The 18,279-nt window shown below is 38.2% G+C and overlaps 1 protein-coding gene across 1 annotated transcript; it reads left to right on the forward strand.

Moving 5' to 3' along the window:
• The first annotated feature begins 2,385 nt into the window (after nt 1–2,385).
• LOC6031946 (meiosis regulator and mRNA stability factor 1) lies at nt 2,386–16,501 on the forward strand. Its single transcript, XM_038255265.1, has 11 exons — nt 2,386–2,635; nt 2,714–2,880; nt 3,090–3,650; nt 3,728–4,403; nt 11,373–12,088; nt 12,146–12,586; nt 12,653–12,806; nt 13,124–13,228; nt 13,301–14,184; nt 15,752–15,838; nt 15,934–16,501. The coding sequence occupies exons 2-11, from the start codon at nt 2,722–2,724 to the stop codon at nt 16,057–16,059; spliced, it is 3,909 nt and encodes a 1,302-aa protein (XP_038111193.1). The 5' UTR covers nt 2,386–2,635; nt 2,714–2,721; the 3' UTR covers nt 16,060–16,501.
• The last annotated feature ends 1,778 nt before the right edge of the window (nt 16,502–18,279 follow it).

Consider the following 18,279-nt stretch of genomic DNA (forward strand, 5'->3'; position numbering starts at 1 on the left):
CGATTGAACGAAAAGCACAAAAATCCCATAGTAATTTCCATGCAAACTTTAAACCGCTGGGGACAGGCCAATTCTCAACCAAATGGGCTGATATTTGGCATGAGAGTCCCTATGGGTATCCTCTACTTTGCCTGATTCTGAGAACTTTTTTGATTGGCTGAAACACCCTAATAAATATAGCTGTTTTCATGTTATAAGTACCAAATATGCTGAAGCCGAAAGAATGTATAATTAATCAAAACTTTAGTCAATGGTACTTAACTGAAGCATCATAGTTGCAGTTTGAAATGATATTTTATAATAATAAATCAATTACAAAACATTTTTTTTTTAATAAACATGCGTGGTCTTATCAGCCTGTAAACTGTAAACAAATCTATTGTTTAGTTTCGGTCAATCATTTATGTAATTAATATGGAAAACATTGCATCAAAATTACTTTTTTAAATTATTTGTATGTTTACAGTGGTTTTTGAAACGTTTTCTCTGATATTTTTCGGAAATAAATGTGTTTAATGTCTGTTAGGTTTTTGTTGTTGTTTTAAGCCAAATTTGTTAACAAAACATATTTGTTCATGATGAAAAGTGAGCAAAATCCATCTTTTATTCATTATATCTATTAGGGTGGGTACGTTTTTCAAAAAGTTCTCGGATCAAGTTTTAGTATGGTTCCCCTTGTAGGGCATGCCCATAGGGCCTTTCATGCCAAATATCAGCTCATTTGGTTGTAAACTGTCTGCGCGCATTAGGGTTAAAGTTTACATGGGAATTACTATGGGAAATTTGAACTTTTTGTTCAAGCGCTCCTACAGGTCTGGGAAAATCACGCGCCAACTTCTGGTATGGTCAGGCCTATGGGGAATGGTCTGGAGAACCCTTTTCCGAAGACAGCATATGGATTCGTTGTCCCTAGACCTGGCGCATCGGCAAACATTCCGATGTCTCCGGAATCAACGGTTTTCCCTCAAAAAGCATCAAATTTTCCTTAGCTTGCTATGAAATCTTGATGAACACCGCGACGCCATATGTCAGACAGCTACCACGTGGGAGAGAAACGGCTGGAATATTTAATTGCAAACCTTCTTTTAACTAGAAAATGATCATTTCGAGCAGTCCTGATATTATTTAGTCGAATTCTGAATCTATGCATAGCAAATTTGTATTTTTTTTGCAAATATTTCAACCACGTGGTAGCTGTCTGACATATGGCGTCGCGGTGTTCATCAAGCTTTCATAGCATGCTAAGGAAAATTTGATGCTTTTTGAGGGAAAACCGTTGATTCCGGAGACATCGGATTGTTTGCCGATGCGCCAGGTTTAGGGACAACGAATCCATATGCTCTCTTCGGGAAAAGTGTTCTCCAGACCATTCCCCATAGGCCTGACCATACCAGAAGTTGGCGCGTGATTTTCCCAGACCTGTAGGAGCGTTTGAACAAAAAGTTCCCATTTTCCATAGTAATTCCAATGTAAACTTTAACCCTAATGCGCGCAGCCAGTTTACAACCAAATGAGCTGATATTTGGCATGAAAGGCCCTATGGGCATGCCCTACAAGGGGAACCATGCTAAAACTTGATCCGAGAACTTTTTGAAAAACGTACCCACCCTAATATCTATCATTAGACCCACACAATGCATCAAAACATCAAATATCGGTTAAATTAGGTATAAAAATAACAGTTTGCCTATAGTGGACCCGGGTCCACTATAGGAAAAGGGGGTCCATAACAGGCAAAAAAAAACTTTTTTTTTTCAAATGGCTATTTTTCTGCTCAAAAACAAAAAACTGATGAAACAAATACTCAAAATTGTTCAAAACACTCCAGATTCCATTTTTTTTGTTCAAAGGGTTATGAAAAAGTGCTTAAAATATTGAATACCCTAAATCAACTCAAACATGCTAAAAGTGATTCTAAACGCAGGGAAACGCATTCTCTCTTGATTTCAGCTGATTGTATTTAAATTTCCTTTGAAATTTTGAAGTTTTTAGAAAAACATTTAGTTTGGCCCCCTAATTTTTCGGGACAACTTTGAAGGGGAGGGGAGGATGGGAACAAAAACTTTAAATCAAATTTGTACCTGCCTAATAAGAAATTTGAAAATAGAAGCTAATGCATTTTTAAAAATTATTATTTCTCAACATGTACTATAGATCGAAACAGTTTCAGCAAATTTATATTTCTTCTTTAAAAAGTTAATGTAGTTGGTGCTTCTTGATCTGGATCGATGTCTTTTATAAAAAAAAATGCACATCCCTTTTCTACGACTTATATTCACCACTAAAGAGTAACTCACATCTTGTTGAGAGAGTCTCGTACTGGATTTGCGGCTTCTGGTTTACTTTCTATTGTTCACAAGTTCCATTGCTTCTTTTGCAGGCACGCAATAAGTTGAAGCATGCATTATCTGTTCAACTGGTTTTAATTGTTACCCGCACTAAATTTATTCGTTAATCTAATTATACATAAAATTATTATATTATTCTAGTGTACCTATATTTTTTTATTCTGTCAAAAACAATTGTATTTTATACGTCTACACTAGCAATTTTTTAATCGTGCTAAAATATAACCATTGTGCAGATTTTTTTTCTAACTTTTCCCACGTTTCGAAGCTTTCTTAACGTACAAAAGGTAAGTCGATACAAAATGGTGTCATTCCCCATTTCTAAACTGAAATCTTTTTTTCTGGCATACATGTGCTCCCACCAGAATTGACCATGAGTAGCGGCAATTACTACAATGCCCCGCAGCGGACCATCCCAGATTTGGTGGCCAGTCTGGCCTCCGAGAATGCTAACAAGCAGCACCATGGCCGGCACTACGGTGGCAACCACGGCAACCAGGGCTACAACGTTAAATACTATAACAATTACCAGGTGAGATTAGACTTTTCTTTATAATTAGGATCATGACCATTTTGTATTCCATATTTTCTAAAAATTATCGTACTTTTTCTAGATTTTAAAACATAACCTACTTTGATTCATACTTTATTTCAATAATGTTATCTGAATTTTTCATAAACACGTTGTAAAAAATAAAAAGAGTGTTTACTTTTATTTTGAATATTTTTCCAACCTTTCAGACACCGTACGTTCCGCAGATGTATGGCAATTTTTACCAGAAGCAACGTTACGCGCCCTACCCGAACCGTAACCACGGTCACAATCAACCGTTGCCTCCATCGACCACAGCGTCATCGTCGTCGTCGGCCTCCAATCAGAGTAACCTGTTCCAGCAGTCTTCCTCGGCTAATGTCAGCTACGGAAATGCCAATAAGTCACTGAACTCGTCGCTGAACAGTACCGGCTCGGACTCTGGCAAGAACTCGACCTTCTACAGTACCAGCAGTTCAAACACCAGCTCCGGTGCCATCTCAAGCAACACAAGCCAGTGCAGCAACAGCAGCGCCAGTGGCGGAACCGGAAGTGGGCTGAACAGTTCGTACCAGCAGGGCAACGGGATGGCTTCGACCGGCGGGGACCAGAAGGAGATGGTCGTACTGCAGATCGGGAATCTCGACCCGTCCATCGACGAGCACAAGATGCACCAGTATCTGCTGTGTCAGCTCAAGTCCATCACGCCGGTCATCTCGTTGGTCATCGAAAGTCCTTCGCTGGCGAAGGTCAAGGTGCCCTCAACGCAGGTGAGTTGTTGACCATCCTGCTGGGTCAGTGTCCCAAAGCAATTCTAATCAACTTACGTTTGCACTACAACCCGCAGTTTGCCAAGTTGGTCGTTGCGAATCTACACCGCAAGAAGATTGGCCACAAGCGCATGGTCGTGTCCTACATCAAGGACCCCTCGTCGGCCGAATCGTCAGCGCTGCGCTGCCAGGTGGCCGGTCTGCTCAAGGACGTGCCCTACTACAGCCTGCCGATCAACAAGTTCCGTGAGCTGTTCCAATCGCGCTTCAAGTCGTCGATCAGCGTGCTGGACCTGTACCGCATGCCGGACGTGTGCACGATCACGCTGGACAAGAATGAGGAGAAGTACATCTGCCTGCAGCCGGACGTGATCAACACACTGCAGAGCAATCCGTTGGTCGAGTCGTCGCAGCACAGCGTTCCGTACTGCATCTACCACTTCAAGCAGGAAAAGGAGAAGGGCTGGGCCGAACAGGAGATCGAACCGCTGCCCAACGTGATGATGAGCATCAGTCAGCTGCAGTCGTTGATCTACTCGCTGCTCAAAACCCACAAGGACGACATTCCGGTGGCCAGTATCCTGTACTGCGTGGCAAACGAGCTGCAGATTAAGATCGTTCCGAACGATAACGGAGTTCCGCTGGAGCACCTGCTGTGCTGCATCCGCGGTGTGCAGATCACCAACAATAACTTTGGGATCAAGGTTATGACCTGGTTGGATCACGAGCTCAACTCGACCAAGGATAATGATGGTGAGTTTTGATGACTTTTGGTATCAAATCTATTTTGAAAAAAAAAATATTTCTATTATTTATCTGAAAAACTCTTATCAAGATCGCATAAAGGCAAGTTTGAAACAACGTTAACTTATATTTTTACAAAACAGGAATCTGATAAACGATAATGACTGATCTGATCCACCTCGTAACATCGAATTTCGAATGTTACAGGGCATATCAGAAAAAAATGTCTCAATTTCTTTTGAAAATACGTCTTCGATCTTAATATCCGCCAAAAATCCATATTTTAACCAATTAATGAAATCGAAAAAAAATGAAAAGAAGAACCTCTTGAAGTTTTAGAAAAATAGGTATGGAAGCAAAATAATAATTTGCTGATTCTTGCGACCGTCACGATATCTCGTGAATTCTCTTCTTATATCTCATGTCTTCCAGCAAGCGCATTCTCTTTCTACCACTCCACAGTGGGCGAAATGGAACCCAAAATCGGACTTAATTGAACGCGGCTGGTTCCCTGGTATGAATAATAGTGTTTCTTATGTAAAAAAATCCGGGGAATCGATTGGTAATGGTTTCATCCACCGCACAAAACGGCAAAGGGTCCATTTTGCCCCAATTCCCCATGTTTTCACATTTTTTCTTGAAAATCGGTCTGTATTTAGAGCGGAGACTTTATGCGGCCTTCCAAAATGCACTCAACTTATGTGAAAATGTCCCAGGAATCCAGTAAAAATAATCACTTGCACCGCAAAAATCATCTAGGTTCCATTTAACCCCATTTTCGCTATAAAAGCGTTTTTGGCCGTTTTCAAATGTTAGGTCAGATTTTAAAAATCTGAAAATATTTTTGTCGTAAAGATCAGACAATTTTACATAAGAATGACGATTTGCACTTGATAGTTTGACACATTTATGTTGATAAAAATAAAATGTATGTGAAAGGCAGTTTATTCGGGTGTACCCCATTTGGCATAATGGACATTTGGCATAACGGGTTTTCAAGAAGGACGTTTGGCATAATGGACGTTTGGCATAATTGGTCCAAGACATCAGGGACGTTTGGCATAATGGACATTTGGCATAATGGACGTTTGGCATAACTTGTTTAAAAACCATCAAGGACGTTTGGCATAATGGACATTTGGCATAATGGACGTTTGGCATAACTCGTTCAAGAACCATCAAGGACGTTTGGCATAATTATTGCTATCTTTTTTTGTTTTATTAAATTAGTATTTATTTTCTGTAAAGTATAATAATTTATAGCTTTTTTCCTATTTTCTACACAGATAATTTTACTTTAAAAGATGATTTTTTTCAAAGATATCATGTATCTATTTTTTCAATAGATGTACTGCCGTTCTACGCATAATTGTCCCATGTTCAAAAAAGTGCAACTGAGAAAAACGCGATTGAAATTTTTCGACCGATTTCTGTGTTTCTACGCATAATTGTCCCGTGGGTTCCTATTCGCCCTATGTGTCCCTAATCACCCCAATTAGCAGTTTATCACCTTTATTTGTGATTCTCTTGCTTTACAAAAGGTAAACAAGACATAATGTTTAGTAAAACTAATGATTCCGTGTAAGAAAATACTTGGTGGGACAATTATGCGTAGAAGTTTAACGATGGGACAAACATAAAATACGTAAAGTAAGTACCAGATTTTATGTGTTTTTCTTAAAGTACACATCAAACTAAACTTAAAAATGTCATAAAGTCAAAATCGACCAAAACTGACATGGGACAATTATGCGAAGAACGGCAGTGTAATTTTTCCCCTTTTTGGAATATTTGTTTATAAAGCTTTAAAATGCATTTTTTCATAAATTTATTTAAAATATTTTTTTAGAATAAGTTTGCAGCTATTTTTTTGTATGATATTTTTCCTTCTTTTATTTCAAATTCAACTATCAATGAGATGGCAGTTTTGCCAGTCTTTAAATATTTTGCAATCAAGATTTTATACTATTTTCCCTTTTCCCTCCTTTTTAGAATTCAACCTGAAGAATGTATGAATATTTTGCTCTGCTTTAAAGAAATTCAATTAAGATTTTCAAAGCAATTTTCTTCTTTTATTTTAAAACTAAAAGAAGGCAAAATCTCTCAAAAAAACTGCAGTTTGTTTTTTTTTCAATATTTTGCAATTATTTTTTTATGCAATTTTCCCTTCTTAAATAATCAACCTAAATAAGGGAAGTACATTTTTTCTTACTTTAAATATCTGACAAATAAGTAGTTATGAAATTTTCCCTTCTTTTATTTTAAATTCAATTTTTAGAAGGGAAAATCTCTAAACAAAACTTTTTGAATATTTGACAATTGAGTTTATTTATGAAATGTTCCCTTCTTTTATATAAAATTCAACTTATAGAAGAAAAAGTTTCTTTACAGATTCACAATATGCTACTCTTTAAACGTTTGATAATCGCTTTATTTTTATGTTTTCACCTACCTCTATTCAAAATATCAATTTAATTGAACAATTATCCCTTCTTCAAGATTAGTTTTAAATATATACAAGAAGGAAAATTGCATAAACAACTTTATTGCAAAAAAATAAAGCAACAGAGAAAAATGTGCAAAAATGATAGAAATGTTAAAGAGAACATCTATAAGAGAATTTCTCTTCTTAAAGTTGAATATAAAAAAGATGGGAAAATTGCATAAAAAAACTTAATTGAAAATATTTGGAAAATATTTAAAGAATAGCAAAATCGACATCCCTTCACCCAAAATAAAGGGTCAAGAGTATTGTTCCATCAACATTTATAGGAGTTCAATGCTAAACTCGATAGAATAATGGTTCCAACTCATACCTGCAAAACAATCAATTTCATTAATTAATTAAAACAGTAAATCTTCAACAAGAGTCATACATCGACATCTCACTACTCTTGTGTCACCAAGCTGTTGTGGCCAAGGCAGTTTAGTCATTGAGTTATTATATTAAAGGTCCCTGGTTCAATTCCCGTAGACAACACTTCTGGAGTTTTTTTTTTTTGATAAGGTCCAATAAACCAAATTTCCAGTTTTGCTTTTTCGGTGTTTTTGAAACCGCCATGAGTCAGGGTTATTTAAAAACACTCAAAAAGCAAAAACTGAAAATTTGGTTTATTGGACCTTTTTTTAAAAAAAGCTCCAGACTTTTTGTTTTGAAGGATGAACTTTTTCTTAGAATGGACTCGAGGGCATAATTCTCTCAGTCATCTAGAACTGTGTTCTCTGTGTCTGTAAATTTTGCCGCTACTCTCGTGTCGGACGAGTGCTGCCCAGTTCTGGGTGTTCTTTAGGTTGAATTCGAAAAAAGAAGGGACAAATGTGAATTTATCTACAGATTTTTCCTTCTTCTAGTTAAATTATGATCAAAAGAAGGGAAAATTGCATTATAACAGCTCAATTGTCGAAGATTTCAAGAGGTTTTTTCATCTTTTAGTTGAATTTCATAAAAAAGAAGGGAAAATTTTATTTAAAAAATATTATTGCTAATTATACTGAAAGGGGAAAAATGTAAAGCTAACAAGAGATATTTCCTTCATTAAACTAAATTTTCAATAAAATATCGCGATTTCATGAAAAAATTTATTGTGAATAATAATCAAAAAGGGAAAAAATACTATTTGGGAAATAATATAGAGATACCAAATTTTCGAAAAAAAATAATAATCTCTTAAAGGTATAAAAAAGGTAAATAAACAATACATTTTCATTCGTGAAAATAAGAAATACTCATAAAAAAAACAAAAAAATCTAGAAATAACTATGCCCAACGTTCATTATGTCAAACGTCCTAGATGATTTTTAAACGAGTTATGCCAAACGTCCATTATGCCAAATGTCCATTATGCCAAACGTCCTCGATGGTTTTTGAACAAGTTATGCCAAACGTCCATTATGCCAAACGTCCCTAATGTCTTGGAGCAATTATGCCAAACGTCCATTATGCCAAACGTCCTTCTTAAAAACCCGTTATGCCAAATGTCCATTATGCCAAATGGGGTACACCCAGTTTATTCTGCGTTTGGGAAAATTGGGCCAAAAGTGATTCTTCAATCTTTTTATTTAGTTTAATTTCTATATCAACATAAATGTGTCAAACTTTCAAGTGAAAATCGTCATTCTTATGTAAAATTGTCTGATCTTTACGATAAAAATATTTTCAGATTTTTAAAATCTGACCCAACATTTGAAAACGGCCAAAAATGCTTTTATAGCGGAATTGGGGTTAAATGGACCCTAGATGATTTTTGCGGTGCAAGTGGTTATTTTTACTGGATTCCTGAGACATTTTCACATAAGTTAAGTGCATTTTGGAAGGCCGCATAAAGCCTCCGCTCTAAATACAGAGCGATTTTCAAGAAAAAATGTGAAAACATGGGGAATTGGGGCAAAATGGACCCTTTGCCGTTTCGTGCGGTGGATGAAACCATCACCAATCGAATCCCCGGATTTTTTTACATTAGAAACACTATTATTCATACCAGGGAACCAGCCGCGTTCAATTAAGTCCGATTTTGGGTTCCATTTCGCCCACTGTGCACTCCTTCTCTTTTCCTCATTTACACTCACTCGACGAAGAATCATTTGCTTTCTCAGAAAACCGGAAGGAATGAACGTGAAAATGGATTGTAAATCGACGCATTACATTACGTTAAACTGGTAAATTTTTTTTGTGGTGGCTTTTGTGGATACGCTCTGGGAAAAGCATTAATAAAAGACAACAAGAAAATGTCACACGGGATTGTATAAACACGAGAATTTCGTGACACAAAATTCGCAGTGAAAATTTGGAGAAGAGATGTCGGACATGATAATTGTAGTCGGTGAGAACTGAAAGTTTGGTATTTTTACAACACTGCTGTTTTTTTTACAATAATGATCAACAATCTCAAATGACAAGACGGCCTACTTTTTCACAAAAGATAACAGAATCGTATAGTTTTACTTTTTGATACAAGTTTTGAAAAAAAAAAACTTCTTTTCGGTTCTTTTATCGTGTATAATATGAGCTTGATTGGACGTAACAGGAGCTGCTGCTCCGCTCTTCAACATTAATTGGGATTTAACCCGTTAAAAATATTTTTTCAAAAATGTAAATTTTTGAGGCCCTTGGCCACCAATGCGTTTACCAAAAACATCACTGGAATGTATAGGTCATTGCTGAAATTTGAAAGTTATCGCAGTTTAAGTTGTTTTTTTTGTAAATTTTGTCATTTTCCCGTTTCTGCGCGTCGAAAAACACGGATTTTATTTTCAAAAAATCATATCTCAGAATCCTGTTAATGAACATCTTCAATTTTTTAGTATGTTACGTTAAAATGTTCGGGGAATCCGATAAAAATATTTTCAGGCATAGGCTCTTTGGTTCAGACACCGTGAAAACGGCATTTTAAAGTTTCATACGTGCTTTTCATGTGTGGGTCTCGTGGCGCAGGGGTAGCGGCTTCGGCTGCCGATCCCGATGATGCTAAGGCGGGTTCGATTCCCGCCTTATCCACTGAGCTTCTATCGGATGGTGAAGTAAAACGTCGGTCCCGGTTTCTCCTGTCTCGTCAGAGGCGCTGGAGCAGAAATCCCACGTTAGAGGAAGGCCATGCCCCGGGGGGCGTAGTGCCAATAGTTTCGTTTTACGTGCTTTTCATATGTTAGGCTAGATTTTTTAAATTTTTCACTATTTTCCTTTGAAAGGCCAACCTATAAAATTGGCCCCAGCAAAAAAGATAGGCGTTGCACCTCGCGACGCCTGAGACGCCATTTGAATGTAAGAATGTATATTTTGATGTACAACGATTAAAAACTCGCTTAAAAACCATTTCCGATTACATTTTTTTTTATTTTAATGCAAAAGACAACACTTTTTCGATGGATCAACTATGGTCCCCTAGGAAAAAGTTGTCAAGTAGGACCTTTTCTCTCAAGAAGGACCACAAGGTTTATTTTTTCAAAATTGATTTAGAAATCCATTTTAAACTCTTTTTTGTCATACACAGGGTCATTGTGCTTAGAAAAATAAGCTTTATCGCTGTAAACAATAATATCAGCAATCTAAGCTTAATTTTAGGACCCAATTGTCCCAACCCAAGAGCTCTGAATCAATTAATCAATCTTGTTGCCTTCCTCACCTTACTGAGGATAAAATCACTCGAAAAATGAACATCTCAATTAGACCTCCTAGACCCACCTTCATGTATACCTATCGACTCAGAATCAAATTCTGAGCAAATGTCTGTGTGTGTGGTGGGATGGTATGGCGGTTGTCCACGCTCCATATAAAACAGTTTTTTTGTATGGAAATTATCCACGTATCATTTTTAAAGAACCTTTTGCAATGCAACAGATAGAATAAAGTTAAATACATGACAGAAAAATTCTTTTTTTAAATTAAACTTGATTGGAAAATGGCGCGTTGAAGTGTTAGTGTATTTTTTACAATTTGTCCGAACAAAGTACATTTCTTGAGAAAATATTCTAAAAAAATACACTTGAGCAGACTACTACTTGGCGATCAACAAAATGTAAAAATAACATGTGACAATTATGCGTAAATTCCAAAAGTGTTCTTTAGCATCCTAAACAGATATATGGGAGAGTTTAAAAGCGAGTTTTTCTCCAATGTGAAACAGGTCGTATTTAGGTGCTCTGATTTGGATTAATCAGAGTTTGTTTGTCTATACATGAGATAAACTCATGCCAAATATGAGCCCTCTACGACAAAGGGAAGTGGGACAACCATAAATAATCTTAAAATTGCTCGCATGTCGGTAAAATTCATCAATTCCAAATCTCTTAGATGCATTCGATAGGCCTTTTGCACCCCTTCAAAATGTGCCATAAACATCCAGGATTGTTTTAACTTTTTCTCATAGCATAGCTTAGCTCGACACGACCTCTAGAACAAACCGAGCAAAATCTACAAATACTGCCTCTAAAGCAAAATTGTCTTTTATAATCAGAAGAACTATCTTAACCGTTCTTTCCCAGATGCCTCATCGGTGAACTTGCGCTACATGCCCAAGGGCCCGAACAGCGACTTCCTGCAGCAGATCTCGCGCGAGGTGGTCGAACTGATCAAGATGTCACCCAAGTCGACGATGAAGTTCACGCGCTTCATTCCGGCCTATCACAATCACTTTGGTAAGCAGTGTCGGGTCGCCGACTACGGCTACACCCGCCTGATCGAGCTGTTTGAGGCACTCGCGCCGGTGGTCCAGGTCATGGGTGATGGTGAAAATCGCCAGATTACGCTGACTCATCGGACCCAGATTCGTCGATTCACAAGCGACCTGCTGAAGATTTTGCGCGGCCAGGCAAACAAGTCGATTCTGTTGTCCCAGCTGCCACTCATCTTCTCGCAGGCCCAAAACCGACTGTTTGACGTGACGGACTATGGTGTGTGCGACATTTTTGACATCATTGACGGGCTGGTGTACAACAACTCGATCGTCACGAAGGTGTACAATGATACGGACGTGTTGATTTCGATCGTCAAACGGAAGCAAACTGCGACTGAGCTGGAGAAGACGTGCATATTCGCGGGCGAGGTCGTTGAGCTGTTCAAGAATGCGCCCCAGTACTCGATCCTGTTCAAGAAGTTTGTCCGATCGTACCATTATCACTTTGGGTACCAGTGCCGGCTGAGTGACTATGGATTGATGAAGTTGGCCGATCTGCTGGAGGCCATCTCGGGGATCGTTGAGGTGAGCTTTGGCCGGGTGGTGGTTGAACAATGAGTTTGATTCAACGGTTACTTTCAGATGGAGCAAACCAACGATGAGGATCGTAAAATCTTCCTCAACCACAAGGTGGCGGTGCGCATCTTTGCCGAGCAGATCCAGGACATCATCAAGCACTTCACCGGAAACAGCATTTCGATGATTCGGCTGAGCGAGATTCTGAACTTCCACAAGAACAAGTTTGGCTATCAGCTGCAACCGTGCTGTCTGGGCTTCTCCAACATGTTGGACGCGATAAAGGCGCTACCGTACATCGAACTGTTTGACTCGGGCAACGATTTTATGGTCATTTCGCACATGGAGAATCCCGTGTTCCGGATGCGGTGCTACGCCGCGTGCATTTGCGTCTTGGAATCGCAAAAGGATCGTATACCGCTGACGGACTTTCTCCGCTGCTACCTGGCCAAGTTCAAGGAGAACATTACCGAGAAGCAGATTTTCGACATGAAGCACGCCATAACGGTAGAGGAAGATTCAATTTGTTCCCACGGGGATTGAGCTGATCCTTTTCTCTCTTAACTTCTGCAGATTGAGCTCGATAAGGGAACTCAAACTGTGGCGATGACACCACTGATGAGATTCGTCGTTCGCATCGTACAGGTGCTCAAGCAGCGAAGTCCGATCAGTTTGTTCGATTTGAAGAGTACGCTCAAGATGTCGCTATGCACGTGTTTCGAGTATGGTAAGTTCGCGGAAGGACGAAAACCACAAAATATAAATTCGGAAGATTATTGATTTTTTTATTTAGTACGATGCGAAATCGGTATGATTATTTTTACTGAAGTAGATATTTTTCACGTTAAAATAGATGAAGTGAGATTTTTTTCCCTTTGCAATATTCTGCCTTGACCATTCTTTAGTAAAATCATAATGACATCAATTAATTATGTACAATGTATAATTTTCTACAAACGCATAGCCAAAAAATATCAAACATGTTAACTTCACAACGAAAGTCATCACAATGACTGTCACGTTTGTAATTCTCACCCTTTCCAGGATATCCCAACATTTCCTCACTAATCGGCGCTTTTCCGGACATTTTCGTCAGCAACAATTACCTCCACGAGCGGGCCGATATTGAGCTGAACCGTGACTGCATTTGTAAGGAGCTCCGAACACCGCAAAACTCATTAATAACCGAAAAGATAATTTTTCATCCCGGTCTCATTTCAGTGTGCAAAGCTTGCTTCACGTGCGAGGACAAAACATCCCCCACGCTCGGTCCGGGTGCCATCGCTGGCAATTGTTCCACCCCCGCGAGCTCCAAGATGGCCACCTCCGCTGCTGCCGGAGGAGCCATTGACGAAAATAAATTTTCCCACGTTTCGATGACTAATGATTTTAGGAATTTATTCTACAGCCGACAGGAAGCAGTTGCTCAGCATAATTTGCTGCAACAGCAACAGCAGCAGCTCCTGAAGCCTCTTCAACCGTTGCAACCGTCGCAACAGATGAACCTCCAACCGACGTCCAATGCTTCGGGCCAGGTTCCGTTTTTCGCCAACAATCGCTTCAACTATGGCAACAACTACAACACCATGGTGGCTTCATCAGTGTCGGCCACCGAAACCACCATGGCCGCTTACAACCAACCGCCGTTGGTCCTGAAGAACCAAACCGCCAACAAGGAGAACCTGTACTACGGTTACGGCGCAATGCAACAGCAGCAGCAGCAACAGCTCCAACAGTGCCAACAGTTGCAACAACAGCAGCAGCAGCAACTTGCCCAAAACACCCAGGTCAAGTTTGCCTCAACCGCTGGCACGAACTCTTACGGATCGGCACCGACCACCATCAGCGTTGCCGCGATGACCGCAGCTCTTGGGACCGGAACACCCGCCGCCTCCGCCTCTGCGTCAACCAACGCTGGGCAGCAGGACCAGGCTGCTGGCCAGACCACGGCTTCTGCGACCATGACCAAACTGTACGAGCGCAGACAGCAACAGCAGCAGCAGCAACTTGCGTCGGGCTTACAATACCTCAATTGTAACAGCTTCGCGTACGAACTGTTGTCGGAGTTTTACGAGCCACCGAAGCCGGACACGCCACCGGCCAGGGTGAGTTGAGCAGAAAAAACATTATCCACCATTAAATTAAATTTTTTTATTTACACTTTAATTGTACATAATTTCATTCAAACTTCAGTAGATTGGTAGGTACTTAAAGCCGTTTTTTTTTATTTTAAAAAAATGTTGAAAAATCAATAGATGTGAAAATCCAATTGCATTCTTATATGAAACCTTACTGCTGATCAGGAAAATTCAAAGCAATTTGTTTTATTTTATTTTATTTGACAACAAAATTTCTGACTGATTTATATATCCTCGAGAACGAAATTGTTTAAAAATTACTTTAATATTTGCAAACTTTTTTTTATGGACAGCTGCTTAAATTGTAAAGAAAAAAAAGGAAGCCCACACAAAATTTCAATCAAAATTAAAAAAAATACAGAAAAAAAATCGTAAAACGACCAATGAGAAAAAATTTCAAATAAAGAAGACAAAACGTGTTATGGCCGAGAAGCAATTTGCATCATAAGTTCGTCCAAACATGATATATTTTGGCAGCTGTCCATACAAAAATGCTCACAAAATGTTAAAAAAATTTACAGTCTAGACTCAATTATCTGAAGGTTTGTGTATGGAACTTCTGTTAATCGAATCATGAACAAAAAAATTTCACTTCATATTTTTTATTTTTTTTCATCAATATCGAGTTCTGCGCCCCATTGACGAATTTGAGTTCTTGATTACTTTTTAGAAAAACGGGTTTTGAATGGAATTTCATGTCAAACATATGTTTAGTAAATTCAAAACAAAATAAAATTTTTGCTTTTCGATACTAGTGCTGAAAAGTTCAATCTCTCAGCAACCATTTCAGTGCTGTAAAGTAGACTTTTCAGCATTAGTATTGAAAGGTATTAATTTTCCATTCTGTTCCCCTGAACAATTCTCTTCGAAATCGGCCGATTTCGATCATTGTTTTTTTTGTATTTTTTTATTTGGCTCAAACTTTGTCGGGGCCTTCCCTATGACCAAAGAAGCTATTTTGTGTCATTGGTTCAACGATACAAGTCTCCATACACCAAATGGTACGTATATATTCGAAAATCTATAAAATACGGAATTTGGGAAATTGACTTTTTTGTGATTTTGAACTAAACTGCATCATTAACTCAATATTTCTATGTTCATTGAAGTAAGCGGATATTTACATTTGTTTTTAGGACCTAATAAAGATACTCAAGCCCCGATGGTTTGACACAAAGTGTTGTCAAACGAACGGGGTCACTTTTTAGTTTGACACCCCATTTACACGGAGTTCACAAACTCTATCAAACGTTTGTTTTGATTGTGTGCGTGAGCACCGTGTAAAAAGTGGCAGTTCGTCACTTTTTAGTTTAACTTTGACCAACCAACGGGGTTCAAACTAAAAAAGTGCCAATCGAAAAAGTGAGCAACCACCGGGGTTTGAGTGTTATTTTCGAAAATTGTTAATAAATCTGACAGCGAAATAAAATTCGACGGCTTATAAATAAATCGAGTTGATTTCAACATTTCGAGCTCAATTTAAACTGCTTGGATTCCAACGAAATAAACATTCATCATTCGAATCTGTTCCCAGAATATCCCATACTGGATTGATCCAATCTGGACCAGCGAGTCGACCCCGGCCGAAAAGGAACCAACGACGGCTTCTTCGGAGGAACTCGTAAGTAACACCGTAATGTCCCCTTTTGCTGCCATCAATCAGCAGCAAATTGGAATCTCTTACTTGAGTTAACATACCCTTTTTTTCACCCACAGCTCAACATTCCGATGCCGGAGCTGAAGACGTACAACAAGCTGCCGATCATACTGACCCCGTATGTCCTGTCACTGACGAAGAACTCGTCCTTTTCCTTCGATCTTGATAAGTCTAAGCAGATTTAAATTAGGAATCGAGATGTTCCTCACACCCACACACACACAACCCTCTCTCTCTCCTGCGTCTGGATCTATTCGCAACGTACGAAAAGGAAAAAGGACATCACGGAACACAAGGACAGGACACTTTCTCCCTCTCCCCCGTTTCAAGTGCTTATCTTGATCAATCAACTTCACATCACTGTGACCGTTTGTTTTCTTATTGATGTTAACTCTCAGGATCTTGTTTTCTACTCTCTTTTTTTTATTTGACACGTTGAACGTTCTTTACTGTAGTTTGTTAAGTGCCGTGTGTAGGAGTTTATTATGAGTATATTGTACGGATGCTTTCGCCCGCGCCGTTTAGATAGGGTATTTAATTGATGATATGATTATTAGTTTTATAAAATATTCAAACAAAAAAAAATTAAAAGAAAAACAATGCTAAGGATTGTGAGCCAAACCATAAGGAAACGTTTTTTAGAAAAAAAGCAAGCTAACAATGTTTCGTCGAGGATGATAGTTACGATGGCTTTGCTTTGATCTCAGCCAGTTGTGGAAGATGAGATTTAATTGTGTTTTATAATCGTTTAGGATGTGTAGAAGCGTAGCTTGTTGTAACCGATGGACATATTTTAGGAGCTAGCAGAATACCACATCACCAGTGTTTTGTTATTTCAAGAAACCATGTTTTCTCACTTTATAGGCACATTCTTCCTTAGGCATTGAACATTGTGTATGGTTTAAATGAATCGAGTTTATAAATTTGCATGCTTCTTATCAACAAAATGTGTTTTTTTTGCAATTCCGTCGTGAAACTACTTACTTTTCTTGTCATTCTTGAACGACAAAATAGCCTACTTTTCTGTACCAAAAATAACAGAATCGAATAGCAACACTTTTCAAAATAAATGCTGAAAAGTTCTACCTTTCAGCACTGAAATGGGTGCTGAAAAGTTGAACTTTTCAGCACTTGTTTTGAAAAGTGACACTTTTCAACATTTTATCGATTTAAACGATTTATTGACAAAATACATGAAAATTCGACTTAAAATTTCACTCAATGGGTGTTTTTCGAAATTGCAAAAAAATTTGTATGGAGCTCGTTGCAAAACTTGATTTTTTCAGCACTCGTCGTATTTATCCAACTCGGTGAACCTCGTTGGATAAATGTACGACTCGTGCTGAAAAAAAACTCTTTTTGCAACTTGTTGCATAAACTACCGTTTTTGTATTTTAATTTGAAAAATATCTAAATTTGTTTTACAGAAATGTTTATTTGATTCTTTAGCCAAAATTAAGTACTCTCAACGAGGTATCTTGAATAGCCATGAATTTGTTTTGAATAGTTTATCAAACTCCCGAAAAAATCATAATTTTATTTTACTTTTTTTGAGTACCGTTTACCAGAGAGACATTGATGTAATTTCAATTATTTTTTCAGATATTATTCATCAATTAAGACTTTTATCAAGCTTTATATAATTAACTTATTTACTAGGGTAGACTACGCATTGTCCATGCACGATTTAAAAACAAATGCTTTTAAAACATTTTTTTTGAATCGTAAATTGTATTTTCAAATCCGGAATGACTTTGATAGTCAAAAATTTAATTTATTACCACAGTGTTCTAACGGTTAGAGCATCCCCCCCTTGAAAAGGGGATCCATCGCCAAAACGCGATCAAAGTTGCCAATTTCTTAGCCTGCAGAAAAATTACCCGGAATCGTTAATTTTTTTCGCTGATTTGAAAGTAAGTTGAATTTGATCGAACCAGTGAAAAAAAAAATTTCGATGTTTGGGGGATCGGTTTCGTTAGAATTAGCAATTAGTTTTGCTGGTTCAGGAGAAGCTTCCAGAATCCACAATCATCCAGGAGATTCTTCTGCTGGTTTCGGGAGACAATGCGCTGGTCCAGTGGATTGTTTTGCTGGTCCAGCGATTTCTGGCACTGAATCAGCGTAAACACGTAAACGTAAACAATGCAAATTAACCCCTTCCCGAGAATTTTAACTTTTTTCACCATTACTCGTAACTGGATCGACCAAATTGGATGAAATTTTCATGGTTATAAGCTAACATTCTATAGAAACTAACGCAGCTTGAACCAGGTTGAAAAATTGAATGGTTACAGAGAAATTTAATTTTGAAGTCAAAAATTAGTGGTGCTCTGGAGTTACCATGGGCGATAGAGGGTTAATAGAACTGGGAGCTGTGGCAAACGAAAACACAATATTTGGAAAGT

The sequence above is a fragment of the Culex quinquefasciatus genome, chromosome 2 (assembly GCF_015732765.1).
Source record: "Culex quinquefasciatus strain JHB chromosome 2, VPISU_Cqui_1.0_pri_paternal, whole genome shotgun sequence".
Classification (NCBI taxonomy): Eukaryota; Metazoa; Arthropoda; class Insecta; order Diptera; family Culicidae; genus Culex; species Culex quinquefasciatus.